This window comes from Nothobranchius furzeri, chromosome 10 (genome assembly GCF_043380555.1).
Source record: "Nothobranchius furzeri strain GRZ-AD chromosome 10, NfurGRZ-RIMD1, whole genome shotgun sequence".
In the NCBI taxonomy this organism is placed as follows: Eukaryota; Metazoa; Chordata; class Actinopteri; order Cyprinodontiformes; family Nothobranchiidae; genus Nothobranchius; species Nothobranchius furzeri.
In genome coordinates, this window is record NC_091750.1 from 52,461,234 (window position 1) to 52,484,681 (window position 23,448).

Here is a 23,448-nt window from a genome sequence, read left to right on the forward strand (position 1 = left end):
CTGCGGGGGGTCCATGAGTGTCTGCACAGCAGCAGCTAGAGTCAAATGTTTTCACATCCGTGCAAGAAGCAGGACCTCAATACTGGTGCTTAGAAATGGTGAAACTCGTCTTCGAGATATTCTAGCTTTGTTTTGACAACTGGGAGGAAGTTCTTTGATAAATGTTTGCATTCAGTGAGCAGGTTTGAACGATTTTGTGTTTTTGGTTAACGTTTCTGGGTTGTAGATCCATGAATTTCAAAGATATTGTGCTTTGGAATTCATAAATACCTGAAAATAAATGAAAATAAAACATTTTAGAATGACTATCCTGTAAAAATCTAAGTGTTTGTCATGATAACACGATCTTATGTTGCCGTTAGAGGGGTTTAATGGCTGAGACCACTCCACAGAAAGCTGTCAGGTGCTGTGGGATGTTTCTCTAAACTTTGCTGATTTTCATTTTGTTGTAACAGCAATCAGTGAAATCATTGTTCACTAAAACCTTTTCAATTAGCCCTTCAGTGCTGCTTATACTCACAAATTGTCACAGTATAAGCAACAAAATGGAATTTTTGTTTTTCCTCGTGGTAAATCCTCCTTCACTCGTGCTCAGCTTGCACTAAAAGGATGTTTCTGTCCCTTCGTGGTGAAAACAGAGGATCGTCTCTGTCTGCCCGTTCTCTGTAGGGCCCCTCACCAATCTGCACTGTCCATGCACACACAACAAAAAGCGTTTTTATTATGTTTTTCTTTGTAAGCAATAATGGCGTTGCATTAAAAGGCTTTCTGAGGGTTTGTCTTCCGCTGAAGGATGCAGTAGTTCTGAGACAGCGTTGGTGCAGAGACCCTGAAGACAGCTTCGTGTTCTTTTCCACACCTGAGCTTAGCTGTCATTTCAGTTTAAACGATTTTTATGTTGATGAATAAAAGTTACAAAGCTTTCTTGAGGATTTGATAGAGGAGGTAGAATATTTCCATATTATCAACATTCCTCAGTGGTAAGAACTTAGGACTTACTGGACCTATGCACTGTTCAGACCAGTGACCCCCTCTCTCTGGTCGTCTGGGCTTGAAGACAAACCCCATGATTGGCTCTTCCTGAAAATCCAGGTTAGGTAAAAGAAGAAACATTTAAACACGTTGAGTACCTGTGATATGTGTGTTCCTGTAGTATATAACTATGTGGACTGTAACTGGTGACTAACTATGTATATATAAAGAATAGACCAAGTCTCTGGCTGGTGCTTTCTTTTCTGCAACACTGATTACCAATCAGCAGCATTAAAAGCAGCCTGGGCTAAAGACAAGCTTGTACATCAACTTGGACAGAGGACCAAGGAAGAAGATCCAGTGTCAAAAGTGACAAGAAGTTTAGATGGTGTCAAGGTGAAGCATTAATGTCCAATGCTGAAGCATGGTGGTGGCAGCATCATGCTATGGTGCCACTGCTCTGTATAAAGTCCAAACTAAGTAGCTAGAATATTGAACGCAGTTGGGTTTTTCAACAGACAACCTCAAACACACCTCCCCAAAGTGACCAAATATAAATATACCTATCTGACAGAAGGGTGCAGATGGCTGAAAACTAACAGTACCTGGTAGGAACATGTTAACCCCCGTTCCACTTGAAAGAAGAAAGGCGATGGATTTTTATTAAGCTTCAGCGATGAGCATCAGAGAACCTGAACAAAATGTTTTCAGGTAACAGCGTGAGATGTGATGCTGTAACTGGGCTTTCATGTGGAACGATGCGGTCTGCTGTTACATAAACAGCTTCACAAAAGTGAGCAGTCCTCCACATGTCTTCTATAAAAAGCCTCAGCGTCTCACCCCACTCATACTCTTGGCTTTCATTCTCTCTGCCGCAGCACTTGGGGTTTTGAGGGAAATGAGATAATGAAATTCAGAGAAAGAAAGGAGTTCTTTCTGACTAGAACACTCAGAATGGAGGGGGCAGATTGAAATTTGAACTATTATGACCTGATAATCAGAGTAATGCTTTAATTGTGGGGAATCTGAATGTTTAAAATCCCTAGTTTAGTTTCGGTGATGTAAAAAAAAGAATTTTACTCCTTAAAGTCACACTTCAAATGTTCACATCTGTAAACAAAATTCTCTATCAGACAAAGATGACCAGAGTAAATATAAAATGTTGTCTTCTAGTGGTTTATTTTAATTAGAGAAAGCAAACTAAAATGGTAAAAGTGACCAACTAACAACCTTGACAGCCACTCGTTCGAAGGAGCAGAATTCAGCAACACTGGAGGGTTTTACAGCATGAATGGCCTGTTTGAGGTCAAAGGTCAGACATTCTCCTTCAGGATTTCCTGCTAGAGTGCAGAATAATTCATGGATCCATCAATTACAGCAAGTGGTCCTGAAACAGCAAAGCAGATCCAGACCATCACATTACCACCACCGTGCTTGATAGTTGGTGTGATGTTTAGTTTTATTCCAAATGACACACACCTTCCATTTTTTTAATTTGGTCTCATCAGTCCAGACAATTTTCCCCAAAGTCATTAAAATGATTTTGATAAACGTGAAACAAGTCTTTGTGTTCTTTTTGATCAGCTGAGGTTTACACACTGGAACACTCCCATGTTGTCATATTTCACTTTCAAACTGATGACCTTTGACCCATAACTAAAAGAGACCTGCAGTGCTCTGGGTTCCTTTGTTGTTGAACTTCCTCAGAACATGGCACAATATGTTGCTTTTTGAGACATTTGAGCCTAATTCATGTTGTCAGATTCTACTGAGGTGACTTCTTAAAAGGATTCTATATTTTAACAATTTGATGCATGAATTATGAAATCTTCAACCATGATTTTTTTTTAACAATTTTTTCATTCGTCTTTAGGTGTGAATGAAACAAATTGCAACAAATATTTTTTGTAAAATTTTATAATTTACAATTAATTTATTACATGTCCACTTCAGTGGACAGCGTGCATTCTGAGCATGAAATATGTTGGCTTGGCTTACCGAAGTCCAAACGGAGGGGCTCAAATGCAATAAAGTCTTCAACAGCTGTGCTTAATAGCAAAAACAAATAAATAATACTTTTGAGTACCTGTCCACTGTAGTGACCATTATGCATCAAAGGGTTAAAATCATTTTCTTGAGCCAGTATGAGCAAAAATGACCCTTTACAGGGTCAATGAAAGGTCACTCAGACCCCACCGGCCTCTGTGGCCAGAATATCACACTTGCAACTTCAGAGTACTCAGGCCGATCCCATTAGTAAAGTGAAGCTGACTTGCTTGGCGCTGCAGTCTGAATCCAGCACGTTTCCTGCATGTTTTAGATCGTGAACACAGCTGATTCGTTTTATTTAGTGATGTAGGTCCTGTAGGCACTAATGAAGGCTGAGGAGACATTTCAGCAGTTAGGTTAAAGTGTTAAAAAGATGAACGCACAGCGAGGAGACAAGTTTCACTTTTGGTTTTTCAACAGTGAATTTATAATCGACACCAGTGCTAGAAGCAAGCCAAAACTGCTAAATTTCCCTTTAAGTCTACAGGTGAAGTTATCAGTCTCGTCAAAATTCAACTCAGCTTTTCAAACAATGCAATAAACCAGTTAATTCACAATTAAACACAATAAGGCAATGACTACTGAGAGATTTGAACAGCTTTTTTCCCTTAATGAATAAAATAATTATTAGAAAACTATTTTGTATTTCCTCAGGTCATTTTTAGCTGATATTTAACTTTGTTGTTAATGTTTTACATTATTCCTTTAACATATTTTTAATACTGAGGCCAAAGATATGAGAGCGTGTAGTTTTCACATGTTGCAAAACATTTTATTTATTACACAAAAAGAAAATATACACAGAATAAAAATGGTGCACTCTAGGTACATTCTTAATTAAATAAACTCAGAAGAATAAGATAAAGACCGAATGTTGAGTCTGGCTGCTGTGCATCTCGTGTTTACAGGCAGCATAAATAACAGAGAAAACATCTGGAGTCTCAAGACAAAATAAAGTTGTTATTTTCCTTCTAGTCCAGGCAAACACAAAACAACATATTTACAGAAAGTGAAGATCAGGTTTCCAGCAGAGAACATGGCTTCACCTCAAAGTTTCACAAAGTGCAGAAAAGTATACAGCTCCCAAACATCTCGAGTGTTTTAAGGCTCAGCAGAAACCTTCAAAGTTGGTCTCTGCCCCATTTGTTCAGAGGTGTAAACTAATAAACCCACCAAGCAGCGCCGCAAAGAGCACGTTACATAATTGCAGGCCTTCATACAAATCTACTGTTAAACGCGGCGCATTTTAAAAAGATCGCTTCACCCAAATGAATTACACAGTTCAATTTACTCAAAGCTTTTTTATTGTGGGAAAACCACACTGCCAACACTTTTTGGTCCTATTTAAACAAACTAATTTATGCTAAATTGAACAGAGTTTGTAACCTTTTTCCTTCTGTGTTTGTTAACCTTGTTGAAGTAGAATTAGAAAACCGAGACAAAAACAAGCCTGGCACGATGAAAAGACGCCAGAAGTGTTTTTGTTTTGTGTAAAAACGGTTTCTGGAGCATTTAGTCAACGGGATTCTTAAACTACCCCTCTAAATAAATAAACGAGAACAAACTGGCCCGAGGCAGGTTTTCCCCACTTTGATCATTAAAAATGAAAAGTTTTATCAATATTTTTAAGTGTGCAAAAAGTTTCCAATGAGTCATTTAGGGTTTTTTGTATTTAACCGTAGCATCTATTAGCAGTAAAAGCATTTAGACGAATCCAACAGTTGAAGCTGCTGACAGGCTCTATTGTCTAAAACGGAGTCTATTCGTGCTGACGATGAGGAGGATGTGCAGTAGAATCTCTGAACTTATCAGCAAAGCAGCATTATGAAACATGACACTGTTATAACATGCTAGTAATAAACGTATTTGGATGCCGTCAGACTAACAAAAGCATTCAAACAAGAATGGTAACAGATTTGTTCTGAATTATAGCGATCGGCTGACCTGAACACAATCAGTGTCCTCAGGTCTAAAGAGGAAACTAGAATATGAAACTCAGTAAAAGTTTTTGTCTGTTTATAGAACGTTTTCATCATATTACCATTAACGCCTCTGTCTAGTTCTGAGAAAGTCTATTTGCATTTCTGCATAAACAGGCAGGTGGTTGCATTTTGTTTAAGTTCATGCAAAACAAGCAGCTTCTAATGTTTAGGTCTGTGGAGCTAACGGGGGTGCAATCAGATCAATGACGAAGCAGTGGTCTGACGGGAATCACCTGTCGGCAGGTAGACCCAGGTCGTCGGACAGGAGCTGCTCTCCTGGTAGAAGACAGAAGGGGGAAAAGAAAATCACAACCAATTCAGGAAAACTACTGAAATAACAGATGTTTTCATCCAACCGTCAGACCTGACACACAGAGATGTTTTAACCCCTCTAGCTTCACTTTTAAACAACAGAAAACTCAAGAAACTTAAAATCCGGGAAGCTTTTAAAATGTTTTGATGCGATACTTGTCAATAAACTGGAAGACGGTTGAAACTGGTGTTTGTTACCTGTGCATGGGGGGATGTGGTTGTCGTAACGTGAGTTGCAGCTCTGCAGAGCTTCATCTTCAGTGTCGCTGTCACTGCTGGTTGCTGCCACCAACACAGACGACGGATCTGCAGTCGACACGGAGCATCAGATAGAATCAAATACTTAGACCCTCAACCGTAAAACGTATGGGCTTCATAACCTCACTGACACGTCTGCAGAGGTGGGAGTTGAGATTTTAGGACATCTTAAAGGCATCATTGTTTTTGAAAAATGCTTTATAACTGATTTGTTCTACAAATAACTGAGAAATATAAGTGTATCAAACTTTGAAAAGGGGGAATTTATGAGCTTAATGTAGACAAATACTATCAGGCAGTCATTGGCAAAGATGGGCAGAGATCCTCTTCAGCAGATTAAAATAACCAGAATCTATTTGACCTAAAACCCCAACTTTTTAACAGAGATAGCAACTTTTCATTAAAGTAAAAAAATTCTCCTGTGAGGCATTTTTTTATTCACAAACCCTGAAAACATCGAATTTCCAAGAACTGCAGAACCAGTCTACATCATCAGTGTGATATGTAAGTAAAGACGCACCGATTATGATTTTAAAGGCCGATACCAAGGAGATAGCATCAACAATACATTTCTTCCTAATAATTTGGTACCATCAACCAGTTAATGTTAAGAATGGTTTGTCCATGGGCTTGGCGGTGTTCAGGTACCCCAAAGTAACTCAGATATTTGGATTTTTAATCACACTAACTGCTGATCTTCAGCTGATTTGAAGGAAACATTTCAATCAGTTCAAATCTAGAAGTTTTTCCACAATAAAAATCTAATAAATGTTAGTTTTTAAATTCACCTCAGGCTCAATGAACAGACTGAATATGCTGCAGCGTGCTACAGAACTCAGTATGTGACCATAACAATGAGAGTGAGCCAACCTTCAGCCGACTGGGGTTGGGCAGATGTTCCCTTCAGCAAAGACTGATGGGAGTTTCCTTCGGCTTCACCGTCCAACGCAACAGCCCTGCAGCAGAAAAACACCACAGAGTTATGTGATGATGTGGAAGAGCCGAGTTTATGGTGAGCGTCTGACTCGCACCCCAGAGTCCTGCTGCTGTAGGTCTTGCTGGCAGCCATGAAGCTGGTTCCTCCCAGGGAAAAGATCTCATCTCTGGGCCCGGAGGCCCCATACAGCTGCTGCTCCACGGAGAACTGCTGCTTGGAGGTGGAGGCTTGTTCTGATGAGGAGCTGCACAGAGGTGTCAGGGTGGAGTCTGACTTTAGAACTCCTGGAAGAGATGCAAAAACAAAATCAGACATCGACAAATACTTATAAATAAAAAAAAACCCAGAAATGCAGAATAATAGATCTAGTAAGTGCATTTAGTGCTTAATTTAATCAACATGCAATCAGATTTGTTGATATGTAAACATCCTTGTCAGTGCAGATGCCACTGCCGGTATTTTACCATGAAAATAATTCTGCACATGCATTTTCTTTAGGAATATTCTGCAGATAAATAATATTTTTTGTTATAGCACAAATCAAAGTTAAACAATGATCCTACAATAAGGCAAAGGCATAGTGTGAAATACACGGTCTAGTGAAGAAACACTAAAGTAAACAAACTAAACGAGTGTTAAGAGAAGAGGCAGAACAGTCAGACCGCTCCAGAATCAGGGGCTATTTTCAGTCCCACTCAGAGAAGTGGATGTTTTCACAGCACATCATTTTCACCAGCATCAAGATGATACTTTAACAACATACAAGTCAAGGACACTCAAGTTTAAAAAACAGCAGTGCTTAAACTCTTAAACACAAAAGCACAACATTTTACTTCAGCAAGGATCGGCTCCATAAGCAAAGCTAGAAAATCCACACTTTTATCAGCATTTCTCTTCTTGACTCACATTATTTTTTTATGTTTTCACTCACAGCTCAACATTGTGCTTACTGACCATCTGCACCTCCCATCCCATCTTTAGGATGCAGGCTGAGCTCAGCAGCTGAGTCTCCTCCTCTCAGATCTTTCTCCAGCACGTCGGGACTCATCCTTTTCACCACTAGAGAGCTGCTGCTGTCCAGGACAGGAGACAGGGACTTCCTGGCTACAAGAAAGCAAACGTAAGGCATTTAAATTTAAGATCAGGGCCGTAGGAACTATAACTGACAGCATGAAAGGCCCGGTCCTTACCGGGGCAGCAGGGTCTAGACCGAGCTCTCCCCACTAGGTCTAGCTCACCTGGCTTGTAACAAAGCAGGCATGTTTGAATTACCGTGATGAGATGAAACCTCCTCCCCGCCGAAGGCTCCAGATGGGCCCGGTCTGGACTCCCCAGACTCCCGAGCTTCCATAACTTGACTCTTGACATCAGACATCTTGCTGCGGACCTCTGCCATCTGAGCCTTGAGGCGGATCAGGACTCCAGAGTCCGGAGCCGAGCGTCGCACCACCTGGGGCCGCCTCTCTCGCTCTTTTCTCGAGTGGACATGCACTGAAGAGAGACGAGGGGACATGAGAAAGTTTCAGAAGTGATTTTAAGGTAAAACTCTCACTGGTAGAATTAATTAAATAAACAACACATTTCTACTGGTGAACATAATCATGAGTGTGACCGTTTCCTGACCCTGGCTGTGCAGCAGAGACACTGGTGGGCGAGGCTGGAGCCCCCACAGAGACTCTACGGTGCTGCGTTCCTTCAAATCCAGCAGCTGGATCAGGATGACCGGGTCGATATCCAGCAGGCTGCTGCCTGGCCCGATGGCTCCGCCGGCAGCAGCTCCGTTACCAGAACACCGCCCGGCAGCAGAACCACGATGTAAGGAGCGCATACTGGAGCTGGATCCACCTGCAGATCAGGCAGAACCACGGAAATTCAGGTTCACAAACAACTCTTGTTATAAAACCATAAATCTTAAGATAAATATAGATTCATCCAAGCTGATTCATAAAAATCTGAAAAAATGATGCTTTAGTTACAGACAGCTAATCAATAGCATGGTTTTAGGGTTATTAACACAGTAACATTCTAAATAAATGCACTGAGGGAGACTTTAAACCGTAAAACTCATTCAGTAACTCCTGACCTTTTTCTTCTCTTTTCAACTGAAATTGTAAGTTGGAATTTTATTTTTTAAGGACAGTTGAACAGAGATAATGATCCGTTTTTTCTGAGTCATCCACTCTAAAGTCCCCATGTGTCTAACTGGCTTCATTCCAGCTAAGTGTGGGAGCTCAGTGGAGGTCTGGAAGAGACCAAATCCACTTCAAAATCTAAATTAAGAAATTAATTCTTTTACACAATCAATGCAAAGCATTAAGACATAACTACTATGCACTAAAAATGTGCAGTAACCCCCCCCCCCCCCCCCCCGGCCACCACCACACACACAAACACACACACACACACACACACACACAGAGTGTTTCTGTACCTGCAGGATACACAAAGCTCATAGTGCTCAGGCAATGACTCATGCCCTTCAACACACACACATGCGCGCGCACGCACACGCACGCGCGCGCACACACACACACACACACACACACACACACACACACACACACACACACACACACACACACACACACACTACTTTCTGTTTGTGCAGCAGTCAGGGCTCAAACTGAATCTGTAAATTCCCAAGCAGCAGCTGATGGTTTTGTTTGCTTCAAAACAAGAGCGAATGGAGGCTTTAGTCAATACTCACATTCAGTTTTTGACATTATCGCCTCAGAAGCACTAGGAAACCGCTCTGGAGTGTGTTTGTGATCTTTTAAAGTTAAAATAAGCACAGCTTCATCACCGCCCCACTAAAATAGGTCAGATGTGTCAAATCAAACAAATATGTTGCAGGTCTTTAAAACTGTGCACAAAAAAACAAAGAAATATACTTCTCTATTGAACAACTCCTCACAGGATTTGTGTTACTACAAGGATTGTGCGTCACCTGCTGCCTTTTACACCAGGCTTTTATACTCAGATCATCACAAACATTCATGCGTCCTTTTAGCACTCTGACTGTGTTTTAAAATAACTCTCAGCTGCAAACACATTGAGTTTTAGCCTCAATATCAGTGAAATACACTGAGATATAGCCAAAGGTGGCTTAGCTATGGTGGCCATCTTGAATATGGCTGACTCAAAAAGTTAACCAACTACAGGTGAACATCCGTTTTTTAAGTTTTGTTTAAACCAGTCCTGTTATTCATGAGATATTCTGCAAACTGACACCTAAAGTGAAACAACTGTTGTTGCTTTTCTATGTTGTGTTTAAAGATTTCTGCACCAAAATGTAGAACTGCTGTTAGAAACAGATGCACTGTTAAAAAAATAAATAAAATAAAGTTATCGTTCTTCACAGCATGTACTCTAAAAAGAGACAAAAACAAATCATGTGCACACTGTCTATTTATGATGCACTGTTTGGTCTCAGCAGGGTCATAAAGTTGGGATTGTTTGAAAGTGTTTTGTGAGACCAATCCAGACCACAACGTCACAAACAGAAAACACAAAAACATCTGCAATAGAAAGAAAAACCAAACGATTTAAGATCACTTCACCTGTAGCACCAACCAGGTCATCAGACAGCTCTCCTTCTTCTGCCTCCAGGTTCCCAATAAAATCCACGTCATTCTCCCCAGACCTGAACAAACGTTACGTTTATTTATTAATAAATGCTGAAATAAAAACAGCACACTCCATGTTTCTGGACCTCCTAAAACACTGATGGAATGCGAGGCGTTCTGCTCACATAGTCTCCTCGTCGATGTCGTTCTCCTCCGTGTTGCTGGTGGCAGTGGAGCTCCCCGAGGTGCTGCTGCCATCCAGGGGGTTCACCTCCTCCTCCGTCAGACAATCCACCTCCAAGTCTCCATCTGACAATTCCTGAATGACACCATCAGTCCAATAATGATCAGCAGTGATGGACAACGACTCAGCAGAACCTTGCTACAATACATGCCATCTGGGAGAAAGGAAGAAAGATGCTGCAGCACCTCCTACTGGAAGGTAGATGACATGAAAGGTGATTTAAAAAATTGCTATGAATATAATATAATATTTGGCTCCTCGTGTCCCGTGATATCAACGTTGGAGCTGGCAAGCAGAGGACTTACCCTGCACCGCCATCAGCGGTTAGCTCAGACTAACTGTTCAGTTCCTCTTACATTTGAGTCGTCGTGCTGAGTCCTCTCTTCTTCGCTGCCTTTCTTGGAGTTGCTCAGGGTTGTCTGAGGGTCGTCGTCGCTCTTCACCGAGCGTGGGTCCCTGTCAGACGTCATGGTGCCTGTAGCCAGCCTGAGGTCAGGAGGCGAGGAGCTGCGTGATGTCTGGCGGCGAAACAATTCAATGGCCAGCCTCTGAAATCAGACACAGGTTTCACCCCCACTGACATGTTTGGATCAGTCATCTTTAGATTTTAGACCAAAGAGTGAACTGAACCTCTTTGAGGTTGTTGATCTGCTGGATGTAGCCGTTCTGGGCCGACTCCAGCTGGCTGATGTACCAGTATTGATCTCTGCACTTCTGGAAGAACGTAGGTGAGCGAACCTGGTAGCTGCACAGCACACAGAAACGAATCACCCCAACTCCATAAAACCAGAACGGTGCAGGTGAACACGCTCTGCAAATGCTAACAGCGATTGTGTGTTTAAGCTCACCGGAGGACCAGAGTGTCAGTCTGCATGTTCAGGTAGCCCTCGCTGGCCAGCAGGTCCAGTCTGAAGAAACGGTTGTAGCCCCAACATTCACCAACCTCAAAGTCAGAAGCAAACTCTCGAATTATGTTCTTGGTTGGGTCACTGGAGGCCTGATGGACCATCTCAACACGGTACTCATATCTGAGCAGAGAATGTGAAAATGATGAGAATCACTCTACAAAAGCAGGACACTACCGACAGTTACAGGACTGCTTTACGGGACTCAAACATCGACTGACTCACTGATTATGGATCACTTCAGGCACAAAAAGGAGACCAGGCTGCAGGTCATCAGTTACATAACATACTTGAAAGTGTTGGATTTTTCTACCCCTACAATTAAAATCCAAAAGACCAATAGACCAAAATGAGTGTTCTTCTGAACTGAAATTGTTGACGAGGTTATAAGGAAAAGCTAACATCAGGTTTGCCTCCGTTCTTGATGCAGCCTTGAAAGCAGATTGAGGTCTTATTGTAAATGTTGCAGTCAGATTTATGAGAACTTTATTAAAAATCAAGACATTTCAAATCATTTGATGCAGAAAAATCCCCCAAAAGACGCTGCCCGCTTTCAGAAAGTCTCTGATTATTCAGCTCTGCAGGCTCACTCCTCTTCATTACTGCCGCGTTGTTTTGTTTTAAATCATAATTAAAATAAGAAACCTGAAAATTGTCGGCAGGTTTTCACAGGAAGCTTATTAAATTTTGGCCTTTGTGTACATAATGAATCAACAAGCTTTTCAAATACTTTTCCCAGAAAAATACAAATATTAAAATACCATTTGATACCATTAAAATGAAGCTTTAATAAAAGCTGGGGGGGAGAATTTAATAGAAAACACATTTAACATTCGATCTGATTTCATGGGGGCTTTAAAGTAAGTAAGAACAGGGGGAACACAAACTCATGCAAGAGGCTTGAAGACCATTCATACTTTGATGTTTCGGGAAGCCCAGCAGACAGCTCAAGGAACACAGACAGATAGTTTCCACGGACCACGCCATTACCGTCCTGAAGAGACACATCGCAAGAAGTCACATCAACTTCTTTCTAACAAATACAGGAATTCTAAAAGAGCTGCAAAATTTTAAAACATTATTAAAACTTACTGGGTAGACTTTGAGTCTCCAGCAAAGTCCTGATATCTGCAGAGGTGGGCTGTAGACCGGGTCGGCCCGCTGCCTCAGGGTGCTACAAACACACGTTATAGAGGACTTTACTAATCCTGCAGCAAAACCATTTTTTTTTATTTAATAATCTACAACAGTTTTCTCTTGTGAAGATGAAAATGGCCAACGTGTTTGGTTCTAGTAATAAAACGTCTTCAGCAGCTAAAAGCAGCCAGAATGAAGTATTACCTGAAGTTGACCAGGACAAACGTGCTGGAGTCATAGGCTGGAACGAGTTCACTGAAACGAGCGCACATGCAAGCATTACGATCAGATTCTGTGATTTGTTACACAATACTGCAAGTGAGCAGGCTACCTGGTGAAGTCTGGGGGGACCGGTGTGGTGACGAACGACTGCATGGGTTTACGATGGACCTGCTGGAACATGAGCAGGATCTCTGGACTCTTGGAGATGAGTTCACTCTTACTGCAGGAGTGAAGCTGCTCAACGCACAAACAAAGTTCTCTAAACTTTTGCATTACAGGACACTCTACCATAAACCGTATTGATCACAGCTCCTAGTCTAAAATATTGACACGTCTCTGTGTACGGGTGGAGGCTTTGATCTGCAGTAAACAACCAACCTGATGCTCCACCTCCTGCAGCAGAGACTCCAGCAGCTCTGTCTCCTGGGTCAAGGACGTCTTCTGGCCTGGTGGGGAGGAACACGTTTCTATTTTCAGTGTGGAGGATGGAAGCTGGTGGGTGTGTGGCTGCCTAAATGGGTGCTGCTGAGTGCAGGTCCACTCAGACCAGATAAATATTTCATGTGTTGAATTACCCGTGTCTGTAAGGAGAGCGGGGGTAGTTGTGAGGGGGCTCCACCATCGGGCACATTTTAGAGCCTCTTTCAATAACAGCCCTTCATTTTTCAGACAGGACATACTCAGAACAATAGCTTCTTCTTTTTGTTAAAATTATTGTTTGAATGCTGTAAAGCATTCAGACTATAGTGATCCTGTTTCTCTTTATAGTTAGTTAGTTTATTATTCTACTTCCATATGTTTTTTGGCATTTAACTTACTTCCACAATTCCTCAACTATTTACACAATTTTGGCATCAAAACGTTCAGCTCGTTCAGCTCATGACTTTTGGTATTAAAATATTTCAAACTTTGAGATATTCAGCTTTTTCTGCGATTTTTGGTCCCATTGAAATGAATGGGATTGCTCAATTTTCAGCTAAATCCTATCCCTTTTTTGAACTCTTACTCTTATAGTTTAACTTTAACCTAGAGACTTCATTCAAGTTTCAACAAACTCACAAGACTTTCAGCCATTACTGGTTAAAAATCTTTTTGATATCTATTACAGTTTTTCTAAAATCACAGGTAGACGTTGAGGTATGGCTTGAGATTTTCAAAAAAAAAATCACTAAAATTATAATGGGGAAAGATAGGAGCGGTGACCCTCCCTTGCTCCGTTTCTGGCATTGTCCCAAGAGAACAGTACGTCCGATTGAAATGAGACGCACGCTGGCTTACAGCTTACGAATATACCTTCGTTTTGAGCTATAATTCATGAATGTACTCCAAACATTGTGGTCGTACGGTTCATTTCTTTGAGAATATTTAAATAAAAAAAATGCTTCCCACCACTCTAAACTGAAAATTCTGCACTCTAACTTTTGACCTTCACATTTTCTGGAAACAACTTTCCAACACCATCGTTTGGAGTACTGAAACAAATTATATCTCAAAAAGTAGGAATTTTTTTCAGAATGGGTTTCATTTTGTCCTTAAGTGTTACATTTCTTTCTCTACAAGCCTCAGAATGGGGAGACCCTGATTCTGTCTCATTGAAACCCATGTTAAAGGAACAGAGATTTTCTCCTCCGATCGGCTTCAAACAGCTAAAATGTTCTCATCATAGCTTCTAGACAATTCATGGCAGGCAAATACAAATTCACACAAATGACCATCAAAGCCTTCTGCCGCTCGCACATTTTGAATGCTTGGTCTCCGGAATCTTGTATTCAATTTTAAATACGTTATCTGTTACCATGGTAACACAAGTGCATAAGGATATCCCCAAACAAGTCTCATTGAAATTCATGTGAAAAGCCTAATATTGAGCCTATAACATACTGCTGTTTCTTATCTTTCTGACCTCTAACACTTAAAACTAACAGCATAGCTGACATTTTAACAATAGTACGAAGGCAGGAACCGCCCCCTCCTCCTTTGCTGCTTTCTCATTGGCTGAGAGTTTTCAATCATCTTCTGCCTAAAAGGAAATGTGCACCCACACATATGATACATCAATTCAACCTGCTTGATCCCAGGAGTCTTGTATTAACTTTATATTTGTTCTACATTATCATGGCAACGTGCTTAGCAAGAACATTTAAAAACATTTTAGACACAACTGTATCAACATACTTTAAAGAGCAAGTCACCCCTACCAGATTCTTACTCAACTCCCACTTCCGGTTTGAAAAATGCAACAGATGCTGTTGCCAAGCATAACGAGAGGGCAGAGCCGCTAATAAATACACACACTGTGTGACATCATAATGTGCCATCATAGTGTACCTCTTAGCCAATAGCGATGGCAGATTTAAATTCAAATGCAGTGCTGAGTTTTTACCTGACGATGGTGCATCATTGACAGTTTTAGGCAGAATATTTAAATTTTTCCAAAGATGCATTAAAGTGCCGAATTATTGACTACATTTATCTACAGCACAATCAGACACTCATTTGTATACACTGCTCACAAGAAATAAAGGAACACTTTTTTATTGGGCCTGGCATGAAATCAATTAGACCTGTCTGATAATTTCCTGGTTGAAGCTGAGGGCATTGTTAATCACTTTCAGCTGTAATGGTGTTCATGGACTTAACGACAGGTGCACTAAAGTGGCAACAATTACAAAACCCTCAAAACAGGACTGGTTTAACATGTAGAGGTCATTTCAAGTTTCTCCCTCTTGATCTTTTTCAGCTGGTTTTCCACTCGTGCTAGTTTTGGCTCTCTACTGGCAGCATGAGGCGATTCCTTAACCCTACAGAAGTTGCACAGGTTGTCCAACTTCTCCAGGATGGCACATCCACACGTGCTGCAGCAAGAAGGTTTAATGTGTCTCCCAGCACAATCTCCAGAACATGGAGAATTCAGGAGACTGGCGGTTATTCTCGGAGAGCTGGACAGGGCCGTAGAAGGTCCACAACCCATCAGCAGGACCGATACCTGCTCCTTTGTGCAAGGCAGAACAGGCTGAACACTGCTCGTGCCCTACAGAATGACCTCCAGAGGGCCACTGGCGTGAATGTCTCTACCCAAACAATCAGGAATAGACTTCATGAAGATGGCCTGAGGGCCCGACGTCCTGTAGTGGGCCCTGTGCTCACTTCCCAGCACCGTAGAGCTCGATTGGCATTTGCTCAAGAACACCAGAATTGGAAAGTCTGCCACTGGCGCCCTGTACTTTTTACAGATGAGAGTAGGTTCACCCTGAGCACCTGTGATAGACGTGAAAGTCTGGAGAAGACAAGGAGAACGTTATGCTGCCTGCAACGTCGTTCAACATGACAGGTTTGGTGGTGGGTCAGTGATGGTCTGGGGAGGCATATCCATGGAGGGACGCACAGACCTCTACTGCCTAGGAAATGGTGCTCTGACTGCCATAAGGTATCGAGATGAAATCCTTGAACCCTCTGTCAAACCCTACGCTGATGCAGCAGGTTCTGGTTTTCTCCTAATGCACGACAATGCCCGGCCTCATGTGGCAAGAGTATGCAGGCAGTACCTGGAGAACGAAGGAATTGAAACAATTGAATGGCTTCACGATCCCCTGACTTAAACCCAATAGAACATCTGTGGGACATTATGTTTCGGTCCATTAGGCGGCGCCAGGTTGCTCCTCAGAATGTACAAGAGCTCAGGGATGCCCTCACACAGATCTGGGAGGAAATGCCACAAGACACCATCCGTTGTCTCATTGTCAAGCATGCACACAAGCTCGTGGGGGCCACACAAGATACTGAAAAGCAATTTGAGTTGCAGGAATTAAGTTTTTGAAATAATGGACTAGCCTGCCACATCTTCATTTCACTCCGATTTTAGGGTGTCTACACAATTGAGCCCTCTGTGGGCCGAAAACTTTTGTTTCCATTAAAAGACTTGGCATCCTTTTGTTCCTAAGACATTGCCCTGTTGTTATTTGTATAGATATCCAACTTCATATTGAGATCTGATGTATCTAATGTGTTTCTTTAAAGTGTTCCTTTAATTTTTGTGAGCAGTGTAGTTTATCAGCAAAAAAATGTTCATTTGGGGTGACTTGCTCTTTAATATAGAAATGTTATTCAAAGTTTAAAAGAGTCATGTGACATTGTAAATTGCTTTATTAAAGCAGACTCCTGTCATCTGTTACCATGGCAACACAAGGAACGAACTACATATCACTTTAACCAAGTCTCATAAGAATGAATATAAAAAGCTGAATATTGAGCCAATAACAGACTTCTGTTTTTGATCTTTTTGAATGATCTGTACTTAAAACTAGAAACAAGTTAAATTTGATTGACCGTCAGAAGGCGGGAAAGTGCCCCGCTCCCTCCCAGCCCCCTGATTGGTTGAGAGAGGTCAATCATCTTCTGGCTAGATGGAATTACACACCCACACGTGAGACATCAAATCGATCGGCTGGGCCTAAGGAATCCATCCATCCACATATAAATCCACACATGCTTCTATCCATCCATCCATCCATCCATCCATCCATCCAATAAACCATCTAACATCCATCCAACAGTCCATTTATCATTTCATTCATCCAACAATTCATCAATTCCATACCAAGTCTGAACATATGTTAATCTATCAGTTTCAGATATCAGTAAATGTTTCTAAATTCACAGTTCAGCCAATTGTAAAAATGTACCTGTTAAACTATTCTCATTCAAATGCCAGTTGTTTAAACATCTCAACTTTTGAATTTTTAATCAACGTTTAAAGATTGAAGTTTTCTGCTGTTTAGCATTTTTTTGTCATTCTCCACCTATATTCTGAGCTTTATTAAACTTGTTGGTGATTTTTGCTTCTAAATCTTTAAATACATTCAGCTCATTTTGACAGTTTACCTTAGTTTCAGCTTCACTTCAGCTATTCAGCAGCTTCAGCAATCAGTTTCCAAGTTTAGCATATGCTGCTAATTTCACATTTCAGCTAAATGTAAATATTAAACTGTTAAACTTGTCCTACTGAAATAACATATGTTTAGACATTTTAGCTGTCCAGATTTTTATACAATGTTCACAGATTTCAGTTTTCTGCTGTTTAGGATTATTTTTCTCTATTATTCACTTACTTTTTGTGCTTTACTTGGTTGTTGGTGATTTTTGCTTCTACATCTTTCAATACATTCAGCTCATTTTGACAGTTTTGCTTAGTTCCAGCTTCAGTTCCGCTGTTCAGCAGCTTCAGCTATCCAGCATTCAAACAGCATCTCCGCAAGAGATGCAAATTTTTCTAGTTATTTAATGTTCTCTCCCTAACGGCATGGGTGGTGCTGTGTGATCCTAATCCTCACGGTTTAATTTTGTGATTGGAAAAATGATGCTGATTCATCTTTAGTTCATTACACAGACATATTTAGCTAGATATGTTCACTGCCCCACTCCAAATAGAGACCTATTTTCTGCCATTTTTTACCTAAGATCCAGTTTTATAACATTTTAGCATTTAACGAGTTTCATGGCCTTTCTGTGAGTGTGTGACTAGATCTTTTCCCAAGTTGGGCTGCTGCAGCATTTAAGCTGCTAACAAGACCCGAGAGGACACTCAGCCTTTTAGTTAACAGTCATTAAACATAATGTAATTTACTCAGAGATAGAAAACCATGATGATCTGCTAAAGCAGAGTAATAGTGGAATTGTCACATTCCACAAAAACAAACAACAGGAAACTGTTTCCACCCGGATCATTTTAGATGTGACACATGCTGAGCCTGATCACTTTAGTGTGTGTTCCTAAAGAGAAGGACATTATTGTTAAAGATGTCTTTGCTTTGTGGAGAGTTTAGCTTCAGTGAGTCTGTGACTTACAATAAGATCAATTGCCAGCAAGATATTAGTAATGCTAGCAAATGTTAGCATAAGGAAGCCAATTATTAGTCAGAAGTATTTAATTCTAATAGAGTAAGCCATCCTAATTCAGGCTTCTGTATTGACTGCTGTGCAAGTCTTCTGCGCTCTGGTGGAGGAGTCAAGTACTGTACGTGATATGAGCCAATGTTTCACCTTTAGATGTTTTGATTTTAGTGAAAAATAACAATGTGGGAACCCAACCTTGCTGTTATGGCTTATTTTGAAATGAGCTGTAAGTGGCTTGTTTTTGTGATCAGACACAGAAACATGCAAACCTGCACAGACGTCGCTGTGTGTATGAAAGGAGCTCTGGGCTCATCATTTTATTTCTGACACCTGGAATTAGTTCTTCTGCATTTCAGCAGACGTGTGCAGGGGTCCTACCCATCAGAGTGATGAGTTTATTCTTGAGCTGGTTGTCCAGGCGAGCTATCATCATTTCCACAGCGTTTCGAATCTCTCTGACCCTCTCGTCCTTCGCTCCTCTAACGGCCTCGACGTTCCTCTCCTGGTACAGCGGGTACAAAAATAAAACAAAATCTGTTAGTGCCATTAGAGGATGAAAGGCACAAAACACACTGCACAGAGATTTAAGAAAGCATTTATCACATGTCAACGGTTTGGTGTTTTTATCTTGTAAACAGATGACAGATTTCCTTAAATGGTGGCAAAGTGAACACAATTTAATTTGCTCCCCTTTTATCACAAATGTATAAAAAGCAGGTTTTACAGTCTTGATCGGAGAATTTTTATTATTATTTGTATGAAGAAATCAAGCCCTCACCACTTCCTGCACCAGACTGATGAGCTCCATGAGGCGGCGGCGCAGTTTGGCCACCTCTTCCTTCACCTTGGTCACATGCTGCTCATATATCTCCACCAGAGGCTTAAAGGTGTGACCGCCATGCTGTAAACATAACATCAATAACTAAAGTGAAGATCTGCCGAAGTCTCTGTGCCGATTGTCAACAGAATATTTGGGAGTCTTTGATCAAATCATTTGGACGAGATGATTGGCTAATGCTGTTTTAGCTACTGTTACAATTTGTAACTTACAAAAACCAGTTAGGAATCACTGGAGCCTTAGCTTGGATCATTTCTGTACTGTACTGTATTTTAAAAACCAAATGTGTGAAACATTACCATTCCTCCCCAGAGAGCACACTGGTGGCAGATGCATTTCTTACAGGTCCAACAGAAAACACTCAGCTTCTCATGGTGGTTTTCGCATCTACAGAGCAATAGAACCATAACCATATGACACAGTAAACACAGGAGTGGGGAGCAGAAAAGAAACCAAGTTGGTTATTCTTTTCGTTTGGGGGAGCTGCTCACTTGTCCTTATCGTTGTCCTCATGTTTGGTGAGACTGCAGAGCTGCAAGGTATCCAGCTGCTGGGTGACCTCCTCTGCCCAGCGACAGTTCACCAGCTCCCTGAGCTGCAGCGGGGCTCTGTGTGCACAACACACCCATATTTCATCATGAGCTGCACACCTTACAAATCAGCTGGCAGTATGGGATGAACATGGAAATAGTCCAGATGCTGTAAGATGTCCTAAAAGCTGAATAACAAATATTTAAATGTGTTTCTGAAGCTACAGGAAGCTGTTCCATAGTTATTATATACTTCTGAGTCCCAACACTATGGAAACAGTTTTGTGAATGGATTTCTTAATGGTCTCCCACTGTGAATTTATTGTTGTTGTTGTTTTTTTTCTAATTCAATGTATTACTGAAAGGTCAAAAGTAAGTCTCTCTGAAACTTCTTTAGTTAGTGAAAAAAAAAACAAGATGTAAAACCAAAGGGGTTCAGATAAAGGCAACTGGGCTTCATCAGAAAGCAGTCCAGTTGCCTTCATCTGAACCCCTTTGGATTACCATGACCTGGATGACTGATAACTTTCACCAACAAGATGTAAAGAAGGCAGAAAAATCTTTGGCTCTCACCGACAGTGTGGACACTGGGCTCTCTGCTCCGTCAGCCACCGCTGTCAAACAAGAAGTTACAGCTCAAACAAAGGGTGTAAAGACAACTAGAGCAGCTAGTTTGCTACTAAAAGGGATTATCTGAAATAATTTTCTAAATAGAACTACATACTAATGTCATTCCTCCTATTTTCCCCCAACAAACTACTTCCAACTTTAATTTAAACCCCTCAAAACAAGCTGAAACCTTATCTACTCAACAACAAACAGAGATGCACATTTACACACATAATTAAAGAATATATTTGCAGCTAATAGCAGAATACATAATCTGTCATTCATTATTGCCTTTTCTGTGTTGTTCCACTCACTCGTATGCAGCTGAAACAACAAAGTTTGGAGCAATGTGGGCACAGCCGAGCATCCCTCAGTTTTTCCATGCAGATGAAGCAGCGAAACACCTCAGCGATGCTCTGCAAACAGGCAGAAGGAGACTTTTAATACCAAATACAGCAGCAGAAAATAAAACAACTTGACTAAACAGTGTGTGTGACTGTGCTCAATAGTTGTTGGAAATAGATTTAATCATACAGCTTTCATGCCGAATGTGTTATACACACCTCAACACTTTGTTCATCCATTTCAGCCAGTTTGAGGTTCTTGGTGATGAATAAAACAAGTAGTCTGAAAGAAAAGTATATGAATTTAATTCTCAAAATTATGAGCTTGGTTAAACTCAGTTTTTGTTCCATAATAATTGGTAGTCATTAGTGTTTATTCTGATTTTGATAACAGGTTAAATCACTCAGTAGCAAAAAATGTAAAAGGTTTAAACCAATCTGGTTTTAATTCACACAACTGATGGATATGTTTGTTACATTTAAAGAGAATTTATTATCGGTCACAGATTTTAGAAATATTGTCCATTTGTTGTTCAACTGGACAAGAAGATCAACCAAGAAACAACTGATGCAACCAGCTCAAAACTCAGAAATTGCTCATCATCAAAACACTTCTTAAAATACTGTAGTGTGTACACTCTGGATACAAAAATGATGTGAAAATAATCGACTTCAAACTGAAGAAATAATTACTAAAACAAAAGTGGTGGTCTTTGACAGCTACAGGATGAGGCCCTGAAATCTGTCCCTGAAGCTTCCAGCTCCACCAAATTCCCCCCTTAAATCTGTGACCCCAAAGTGTTTCGTGATATTAACTGAATGGCACACTGAGTAGGAAGTATAACAAGTCCATCCCTGTGTCATATTAGGACATCCACGTCAACACGTCAGACTAAAACATACATAAAATATCTATAGACCAAGTTAGCTGCAATAATAGAATATAATCTACGCAAAGTGCAGTAAATAGATAGCAGGGACATAGTAATGTTTATGAAAGTTAAAACACCAAATTAACAGAGTTTTTGCAATGCACAAATGTTTAAAAACTACAGGTTCTGCTTCCCAGAAGCTGTTATCATTTCTTGGTGATAGCAGATTGTAGGTAGCCATCAAGAGGCCCAGAGTCAGCTGCAAACACAAGAACGAATAACTTACCAGAAAACAAGCCCGTCACTGCTCTAAATAACAACTACTCATACAATTAAACACAAGGCAAAATTTGATCAAATGATGAGCAAAAAAAAAAAAAAAAAAGCTACATTGGTACCCAGAGCTAGCTAGCTGGCTGCCTTTTAGCAGCGGTTTTCTCACCTTTCGAGGACTCGGCTTCGTCTGTTACACCTGATCAACAAACGGTCTGAGGAGGCTACATCGTGTTACATGACACCTCCCCCAGTTTATAAAAAAAACATATAACTAAAATAAACAGCGTTAAGAATCTTGTTTTGGGTCAGCTTCGATTAAATAGGCCACTTTATGTTCCAAACTGAAGATGTAGCGGTTAATCTGAGGCAGTTTGTCCCCCAGCAACAACCAATCACATTTCTCCGTTTCTTTTTTCTTCTTCTTCTTTGGTTTCGATGAGTCACCCAGTGTTATCATTGCCCCCTTTTGGTGTGGATCCTTTACTACAGTCCCATTGCCTTCAACGATTCAGGATTATTCTTTTATCTCCTAACAGATCTTCTGTTCTAATTAAAAAATAATATCTATGCATTTTTATACTTTCTACATAAGATCAATACATTTTTTAAGTAAAATTTTTATTATATTGCTTAAAATGGTCAATGAAATTCTGAAATATCATGGAAATTGTGTTTTATTGATGAGAGGTAGCTATTTTTAACTTAAAACATACACCAAAATATTACTAAATCATAATATCACTGAGAAAAAAACTAACCATACAAGTCTATATGATTTATGAAACATGAAATCAGCCAGAATTCAGCAACCGTGGGACATTTTACTGCTGCCTACTGACAGAATCACAGAGGCAGTCTGGGACAAAGCAGATGGCATGCTGATCAGATGACAAAACTACAAAATTTCTCATAAAAATTAAATGAAACAAACTAATCTTAGTAAATCTATGTGATCTTGTATCTGGCAGCCTTCTGAATAAGTTTACACATAAAACACACATCAAAGACACATTTTTCTGTCTTATAAATCTAATCTTTAGCTGATTTTATCAGTCAAAGAATCACTCGTCTTATTTGACTACCAGAAAGAAAAAAGTTTACCTTAGCTTGCATTCTCATTTGAATTTAAAGCCTTTCACCATATTTATTCCATAAACACTTCTGCACATGTCTGCAGGGGTCAGTTACTCATTAAAGCCAAGGTCTGATATGATTATCAGACTTGTGTCTAAATTATTCGAGGTCTTTCTTTATTTTCATTTGCATTTACTCATAACCGTTTTAACCATGCACTTTGCATTTCAGTTAATGAAAATGACAGAACACTGATATTTAACTTTAAATTCTGAAAGAAAAAAAATGCTTTTGAAATATAAAAGACACTAACTACATAAAACACGAACTGGAATAAACAGGAAACTTTTTTTATTTAAGGTAAAAGTCCTTGAAAAGTCAGCACCTGTGATGTTAACAAGACACATTAGTACTCACCAAAATAACATA

General features: G+C 40.4%; 1 protein-coding gene across 1 annotated transcript; it reads right to left on the reverse strand.

Annotated features, from left to right (window-relative positions):
• Positions 1-5,012: 5,012 nt before the first annotated feature.
• trim37 (tripartite motif containing 37) lies at positions 5,013-22,287 on the reverse strand. The gene is made up of 25 exons (XM_015961159.3): positions 22,112-22,287; positions 21,017-21,080; positions 20,768-20,869; positions 20,418-20,458; positions 19,806-19,922; positions 19,614-19,701; positions 19,255-19,377; positions 18,855-18,978; positions 12,963-13,030; positions 12,694-12,818; positions 12,567-12,617; positions 12,318-12,399; positions 12,143-12,219; positions 11,169-11,348; positions 10,951-11,065; positions 10,677-10,868; positions 10,262-10,395; positions 10,071-10,153; positions 8,134-8,355; positions 7,783-8,001; positions 7,465-7,614; positions 6,605-6,794; positions 6,444-6,529; positions 5,514-5,621; positions 5,013-5,279 (listed from the first exon to the last, which is right to left on the reverse strand). The coding sequence occupies exons 2-25, from the start codon at positions 21,035-21,037 to the stop codon at positions 5,233-5,235; spliced, it is 2,745 nt and encodes a 914-aa protein (XP_015816645.1). The 5' UTR covers positions 21,038-21,080; positions 22,112-22,287; the 3' UTR covers positions 5,013-5,232.
• Positions 22,288-23,448: the final 1,161 nt, after the last annotated feature.

Coding starts and splice junctions, on each gene's coding strand:
- trim37 (XM_015961159.3), bottom strand. CDS start 21,037: ATGGATGAACAAAGTGTTGAG. Junction 19,378..19,613: donor GTGCTCTCTGGGGAGGAATG/GTAATGTTTCAC, acceptor TTATGTTTACAG/CATGGCGGTCACACCTTTAA. Junction 12,400..12,566: donor TTTGTCCTGGTCAACTTCAG/GTAATACTTCAT, acceptor GTGTGTTTGTAG/CACCCTGAGGCAGCGGGCCG.